Source organism: Convolutriloba macropyga, chromosome 13 (assembly GCF_964194025.1).
Source record: "Convolutriloba macropyga chromosome 13, txConMacr16.3, whole genome shotgun sequence".
Lineage (NCBI taxonomy): Eukaryota > Metazoa > Xenacoelomorpha > Acoela > Convolutidae > Convolutriloba > Convolutriloba macropyga.
The window spans coordinates 22,791,569-22,800,175 of NC_134480.1; the positions used below are offsets into that span (position 1 = coordinate 22,791,569).

Genomic DNA, 8,607 nt, shown 5'->3' on the forward strand with positions numbered 1-8,607 from the left:
GGAAAAAACATACAACAGTGAATGAGGCTTTTAGAACCTATTTGTTTATCTTTTGTTTTCCCTTCAAAGTCCATTTTTCTTGTCACCTCACAATATCAAAACCTTTTGATTTTTCGCAATTGTTCAGAAAAAATCTGCCCTATTTTTCTCTAAATTGTTAGAACACAAGTCTTTGTCTCCGTCTGGCCTTGTGCCCAGCATTTGCTAGCAATATCACTATCGTTAAGGCACTAAATCTCTCGGCAGGCTAATATTCATGTTCGAACACTTATTGATTGCACAGCATAACTTAGGTTACTCAGACTTATTAGAAAGAGAACTGCCTTTGTTTTTCTCAAACTGCTTCCGAGCATTAACAGTCTCCTGAGAGGATTTTTTTTTACTTTGAAGCGGTTCAATTATCCGGTTTCACTTGTTCGTCTTCACCAAATAAGAGAACAAGAGAAGGGAGCAAAGTGCTGTTTTAGCAACTTGCAATTTATGCATCCGAGAAATGTCCCCAAAAATGATGACTCATTCTCCATTAAAATTTTTTGCTCCAGTCATTAGCCAGGGCAGTTAGGCAGTTTTGGACGTCAAGCTTTTTGTAACTTGCTGGAGCTTCTGAAATTTGTTTATACACGCAAAGTCTACATAAAGCAGTTGTACAACCAAAAAAGCCATTTCTACAAAAAACGCATTATCTGGACAGGTTTGAAAGCTGTGAAACAGGAACTGAGCAGTTTAAAGATTTCATTGTCATAAATGTGCGAACAACCGTTACAAAGAACCGTTTCCAAATCTTTCGCAATTTTCTTCATTCTATTAATAGGGCTGACAGATACGAACATGGCATTTATCCATTATGTTAAGGGAAAAATACTTCCAGTTATCTTGTTCTTTTTTAGTTCTGTTTTACTGAATCTGCTCGATAGATTTCGTGTCTTAGCTGTATAGTAATATATTCTAAAAACTATTAACTTGATCATATGCATTTAATATCATATCAGAAATTAAACAAATCAATAAATGTTAAAGCGATATTTCATAGTGCTGAGAAGTGACCATTTGAAAAGAAACAGCGTATACGATAGGAATAACTATAATTATTAGCCGATTAGGGGCTCAGTCGACAAGCAAAAAATTAGATATTTAGCTGATAGTTCACGGATTATGGTTTATAAATTTAAGTCGTGGAATTTTTTTACAGTTCAATTCTACCATTCTTTTTATTTTGGAAAAAAAAACATAGAAGCTTCATGAGAACGTTTTCCGGCCAAAGAAGATAATTAACAATTTGTTTTTTTTTCAAAATGCAGTTCTTTCGCATTAGTGCGGAATTATTCGTTGTACGCCCAACTATTACAATTGGTGCGTGGTCGGGTTTTCGGCTTAAATTCTCATTTTAACTGTCGGCTAAACCCATTGTTGGCCGATTCGCCGACTGCAGAAGAAACATTACAGGAGTCTACCGGTTCCAAAATAAACCTACTTTCAAACAAAGCGGCAGCGACTTACATACCAATTAAAAATATTAATTATAAGTAAGGACAGTCCATTTTTAAAATGTATTAAGATGCAAAATTTGAAAACAGATTTACTCAAAAAATGCAACCAGTAGGCGCTTGTAATGATTATTTTCAAAAAGCACTCTTTTTATGCCATAAAACATCAGCGGGCCAATGACTAACATCCTCCATATTAAGTCTTTTAGTTTTCCAATCTTTGCTCATAGGACTTGCAACATAGTTCAACTGTTTCATCATCTCCAAAAACTTCTCAACTAATTTTTTTTCTTGGGTTCCATTTTCATTCAGCTTTTTCAGCGTCTTGTCAACTTCCATTTGAATAAATGGGATATCGATTTCTTGTAGGAGTTTGGACCCACCAAGGATGGCCTTGGCCTCGGAACCTTCTATGTCAATTTTGATAACGGCTTGTTGAATCTTTTCACGCCTGAATGTAGGTAGTAGTTGGTCGAGAATAGCCACTTTCACCTGAAATTTTGCAAGCGCAAATTTATTGAAAATGGTAGATGCCTCTTATCATAGAATTTCTGTTTCCGGCAAATCAAAATAGAAAAAACGAATATTATTTTTTTAAGTAGCTTATTGCTAATTTTTGCGCTTAATAAATATTTCCTTGTTTTAAGGTAAGTTAATAGATCAGAAAAAAGACCCAGAAATCGCACTAAAATGATCGGCTATGATTTGTTCATGTGATTTCCCACGGGCCGCTAAGACATGGGCAAACTGCTCGCAGTATAATTTATTGTATTAATTTTCTCGGAATCTCTTTCTTTCAGAATCGCTGAAAGATCTAAATTTTAACAAATCTCTTGGTTGAGACGTTACCCTAGCCGCAGCTCTGATGTATGGATTGCCTATGCATGGATATATATGGGCTACCTTTATACAGATCTTCCACTCTCGGGGATTTCATTGGCTTGCGAAAAAAGGATCAATTTTCTTAAAACTGCCCTGAAAAATTGTTTTTATTTCCGTTGCAAAAAAACTAATGTGCTCATAGAATCAGTAGATACAAATAAACCTCTGGTTATTTCGTAAATACTTAAAAGGGCAAAAAAAGATGGTTAAAGCAGAGCTAGTGGAACCCCTCTGTTATCCCATTAATCAATTCATCGCAGAAGGAAAGTTCCCTTAGCATCTGAAAGAAAAGCCTGTGTAACTCCTCTTTTCAAAAACAGAAATGCTTAAAATCCAATCAAGTGTAGACCCATATCAGTGACTTCCTCTTTGCTCAAAATTTTTGAAAAAACGTTAATATTGCAAATAAGAGCTTTCTTAGAAAAGGAACAACTAACTGCAATTTACCAGCGTGTTTGGTTACAGAAAACAAATTCCAACAATTGATACTGCCTTGAAATCTGGAGAAAAATAACAATAGAAATTAACGATAGAAAAGAATAACAGATGCATTTTTATCTTTCTTTTGTCTAGATAAATTACGAGAAAAATATTAAGGAGACTTGAATATTTAGGTTCTGAGGAGCATGCTACCAATTTAATACAGAATTTTTTTGAGTAGAAAAACTCAAAAAATGTCCTAAATGAAATTCAATCATTTTGTATAGCTTTGAAAGATTGCTCAGTCGGCCCGTATGCAAATGACAATTTTCTTTTGACATCGAACCATGATGAAGCTTTGCCAAAACTAAAGCTTCAACATAACATCTAAAAATTAAAAACTTTTTTTCAAAGTCCAAGTTAAGGGTGAAAAAACAAAAACAGATTGAACTATTTTCTCTTAGAAGAGGTTGACAAAAACCGCTTTGAATGTCAACAACAAAAAAATAGGGGAATCACCTAGTGTGTAGTATCTTGGCGTAGTTATTGATAGCAAACTACAATATGATGAAAAAGTGGAAGAGAAGGGCTTGTGGAATAAAAGTTTTGAGTGTGCTTAGTAAAATCTCACTGGATAAGACTAAAGTTCTTCACTCAACGCAACTGTTTAAAGTCAATTATAGTATTCAACTTTAACTTTGAATGGGATAGTAACAAACGTTGATTAAAAAACTAGGAAAAGCAAATAAAATGAGGAATTTAAACCTGGTTTCATTGTCGAAAATACGACCAGTCCACCGATCTCAAACATCGAAACCATTTTTTTCTAATTTCTTTTATCTAAAAGTGTCGTCCTGCAAATCCTTTTTGACGATCAATGATGATGTTCCAGCTTATAAAAGTGAGTTTCTCTCTGCTATCAGAAAAAACAACATCAGATTTCAAAAAACTCAAATTCAGTATTATAAAGAACAATGAGTTTTAACTGGTTCTTTTGTTGCACAAGCCATGGAAAAAGAACTGAAAGGACAATTTTGGAAACTAAATGATATGCTAGATGTCATTGAAAATTTACGATTTTGGTTTTCAGTTGCCCTGTAAATCTTCACGTTGTACGTTGGAAACTTTGCATAGACATTGTAAGGCAAGAATTTGGAGAGGAAATTATTTTATGGTCTGATAATTGGATTAAACTGTTTTTTTTTAATTCATGATTCCAAGTAATGGGACTATGACATTAAGTACCGGGAATTTTATTCGAAGTTCAAGATAACAAGATAACAAAATTTATACCGAACTAAACATTCTCCTAAAGGTTTAATAGTTTGCCAATAACTAAAGTTAAGAATGAGTCTAGCTCCCCTGTCCATGTTGTTCACGAACACGATTACCTTTTTCATAATGAATTACCTTGTTCACTAACACAAACAGATCATTTTGCCCCATTAATATTGCTCTACACTTGTAAATGCCCATGAAAAAATAGAAATGAGCGTTTTTCACCAGTACTTTTAGAGAAAAACACTCAAAACCCATGTTTTTCAAACCAGTATGATAGTTTTTGACAGTTTTTAGACAGGTTCTTTTTCAAATGAATTGATCGTTTTTGACCGCTTCTTAAATGAGGCTAAACCCAGAAGTTATAAGTTGAGTCACTTCTACCACCTCATCGGTGAATCTCTGAAACCTTGAGTGAGATCCTACCATATGCCTCAGAAGTTGTTTTGCTGATGACAAACCTGTTTGTGTAAATTGGAGCAGTTTCTGTCTTCTTTCACTACCATCCGACCAAACTCTGGCCCCTTGTCTGGAGTGGTCAAAATGGCACAGTGGGTCGAGTCCAGCAGAGCAACCTAAACTAGCAACGCACGTGTCTGCGCACACAATAGACACACGTCATACAAATACAACACACTCACACTCACACACACATGCACACACACACAGACACAAACAAACAAACAAACAAACAAACAAACAAACAAACAAACAAACACACACACACACACACACACACACACACACACACACACACACCAGATCAGTTGATAACGCAATTACAGATAAAAATAAGAACAACTTTGATTGGCGACCATAATTTCATCTATTTGCAAAACAAAGTAATACAAAACTAACAAATCGTTCAAAACCCTTACGATCTAAAGGTGTAAAAAATTGCAAGTAACTAGAATTAAGGATAGGTCGAGCTCCCCAATGTATCTTTAATATTATCGACGAACAAGAATCCCTTCATTATAATCAAGTATCATAATCAATAACACAGATCATTTTGCCCATTTATTAATTCTCGCGAAAAAAACTGCACATGAGCAAAATCATTAAAAAACAAATTTATGATGGAAGAAGTACAACCCAAAAGATTTCGAAGAATCTCAAAAAATTAGATTGGAAATTTTACATAAATACTGTCGCAGATGAAATGCTAAGCCACATTGAAAGAGAGAACTGGGAAAGCAAGCACTAACATGTCTCATTCTTTGCACTTTTATACGAAACTGCCAGTCACAATTCTACCTGGCTAATTAGTTTATTACAATTAATACAAAAATACCCGGAACCAAAACCTGGTAAGTAAAAAAACTCAATTCAGATTCAGAACCATCTCACGAGTTTTCAGAACTGAAAACCGAAATATGCGCTGCGTATCAAAAAAAATGAAAAATTTCTATATCAATTAATTGAAAGCTCAACCTGAGAGCAGAAAAAAAGAATCTGAACAATTAAGTAATAAACTCTTCCGTAAGAATGCCACCAGCTCTGTAATCTAAAAGATGTTTCAGTAAAATTGTAAAGAAACGTCTAAAAAAGCCAATATACTCAATTCTAAACTAATATATCTTATACAAAGAAAAAATTTTGGAACTAGAAATCAATTAAGGAACTTTTCAAATGCGCGACCCAATAACAATATTTCTGTTAAAATTGCTGCAAAGTTTGAATGTTGTTGTTGTTTCCTACTTGCATTTCTTTAAGCAACTGGTGCTGACGAGCATATTTTTAGTAGCAGTTTTTTTAAACCAAAAGCATTCAATGCTGAGTTGAAAGGAGCCGACAGCACTTCGTGTTCTTCTTTTACATCATCGAACAATTTGGTTGACACTAGTATCAGCAGAAGTTTTGAAAACCCTTTTAAACAAAAATTTTGTCTTGAAATTAAAAACACTGATTTTCGAAAAAAAAATGTTCTGCAACAAATGCACTCGTTTGTTTAACTGGAAAACCCATCTTTCAAACAGACCACCAAGAATGATAATCAATATTGTTAAGGGTATGGAAATCAGAATATGTAAATTGCTCAAAAAAGTCAACAGTGAATAATTTGAGGTCCTTTTTTCAGTTTAAAGTTACTGATCTCAATGGTTTTTTTTTCATGTGAAAGTTTACAATACGCAGTTGATACAGTTTTTCGATTAAGTTTTGAAGTGCGAAGGCGATTTTAAGCAGAACACGGAACAGTGCATGCCGTTTTTTGGTTTACATCACCAAAAAACAAATCCGGGCAAAGCTGAGTTTATTGTTTTTGTCATTTCGAATTCTAGACAGCAACGACATTAAAATTTGGTGACAAATAATATGTTCAAAGTCAGAAATTATTATTGACAATGTGTTCAAATAACAATATTAAGTGACTGTTGTTCGCCATAAACGAATCAGGACAATGAATGCAAATTTGTACTCAGGACAACAATTCCGACTTCATACATAAATCCCATTTGAACGCATTTTTCTCAGTCATGCTCAACATTCGTGTGGTTTACTTGCCAATATCATACATTTAAGACATTTAACAACCATTGAAAATCAGAGAGCCATAAAAATTAGAGAACAAACTGAATTGGGAAACCAAGGATTGTTTTTGAAGTCAACAATGCGACTCACCTCAGATCGTATGATCAGGCAAGTTATGCAACCAATCTTGTTTTTTTTAAATACAGGACTGACACTTACTGTCATATAAAACTGAACAAAAACCGTCATATCAATTAAATTGCCACTTACTGTCATAACATCAAAAAATCGAGAAATTCCGCTTTTTGATTATTTTAAAAAAAAATAAAAATAACTTTGGTTCCTGGGTTATCACAGCGGAACTGCATTAGGCCACAGCGGTCTGTTCTTCTCAGCTGTACTTTTGTTTATTTTCCCCCATATTTCAGACTGTTCTTTGAATGAGCAGCATTGCTCTTTTTGCTCTATACGGTCACTTTTTTGCGTCTAAAACTTTCACGTGGTACCATTATTGCAGCCAACATTGGTCAAGCTATGGTCAACCTGAAGCTATGGTTAAGTAAGAGATCATCCTCACACAGAGAGCTTCACGGAGGCAGGGCATTGAATTCTGAATCATTGGCATGTGAATTACACACCTTACCTCTCGGCTATCTTGCCACTTTTGAATTTAGCAAACGCAAGTTTTAACATACAACAGCCATCATCAAAAAGTTCCAACCTAATTCAGAATGCATTTTGGATAATAAAAATCTTAATACGAGAGAGAATCTTGAAGACAATTCTATGCCAAGATCATACTTATTTATGTCATACATTGTACAAGGGACAAGTACAAGCGATTTCTTCATAAATATTACAAGAAGGACCCAAACAATATTCAAAGAAGTCCAATAATCTAAAACGATTTTAAGTTCAATTAACATTAGTTCATATGTGTGTTGAATTTTTGATACTACCTTACCGTCCACTATATAATCGGGCATTTTTCTATTCTCAGAAAACAATTCATTAGTCAAAGCTCTTCTCTTTGTTCATGGCTAATTTTTTTCTGCACTGCATACCTCTGTAAAGTTTTGCAATGTCTTAACTGTTATAGACATTAGGAGAAATGCAGTGTTTCTTTTATATTATTCGGATCTTTTGTTTAGCAACCCCACCAGATTAGTTGGAGGAGATTATTTGTTTGCAACTCCCAATAGCACATTTGGTCATAATTTTATAGAGCGGATAACTATTGAATGACAAGTTCTCTTTAGCTGGGGTCGCATATCGTACTGAGAGCGGAAAAGATCTGCCAGATCAGAGATTTGGCATCGTAAATCTTACACATATTTTATTTAAAAAATTAGTTTGTAATAGTTATACAGTCACTGCTAAAGTTCAAACACTTGTTGAAAAAATCTAATTTTCCTTTTTTTAGCGCTTTCTCCAAATTTTGAGCCCCTTGATTAACAATGGATTGTTTGTTTTGTGTTATGACACGTCTTTTATGACTACTATGTGCAGAAAAAAAACAGTGGGTATAAACGGACAAATCTGATCATTCCTCATTTTTAGTTGTAATAATATATCAAATTCTGATTTTCAAACTCTTTATTTTCTTGTTCTTACTGAATTTGTGGACAATATAGCTAAGATGGTTTTTTGTTATAAAGTATAGAGCGGTATATTACATAAATAACAACTTTGTAAGTAATTTTGTATCTCACAACATTTATATCTTGGCGTTTTTAAACTACTCCTCTGATCACATTCCCATGTGTTCGAAACGTCATCTGATCATGCTATCGCGCGCTCAAAGTCACTTCTGATTGAAGCAACATCCTAGAACATCCTAGGTCATCTCTGATCAGACAAGTTACAGACTATTGCAAACTTTCTCGCGCTAGATGATTTTTTGACACTATGTAATCTGAGCAGACGATGCGCAGGTGCGCAATCGGAGATGGTCTGATCAGAGATCACTTCGGTCTGAACTCCTCAACCTGGGTGCTCGGGAAAAGAAATTATACATTCCGAACATACCGATAACTTTGCTGCGTTTGAGCAATGAACATACCGACGGTGC

At 34.4% G+C, this 8,607-nt stretch overlaps 1 protein-coding gene across 1 annotated transcript in view; it reads right to left on the reverse strand.

Annotated features, from left to right (window-relative positions):
• Nucleotides 1–1,537: 1,537 nt before the first annotated feature.
• LOC142351841 (uncharacterized) overlaps nucleotides 1,538–8,607 on the reverse strand; it is a 21,295-nt gene continuing 14,225 nt past the window's right edge. The window contains exons 4-5 of the mRNA XM_075404056.1: nucleotides 4,526–4,639; nucleotides 1,538–1,976 (exon numbers count right to left, since the gene is read on the reverse strand). Coding sequence (XP_075260171.1) covers nucleotides 1,620–1,976; nucleotides 4,526–4,639 — 471 coding nt within the window. The 3' untranslated portion in view covers nucleotides 1,538–1,619. The remainder of the gene's footprint in view (nucleotides 1,977–4,525; nucleotides 4,640–8,607) is intronic.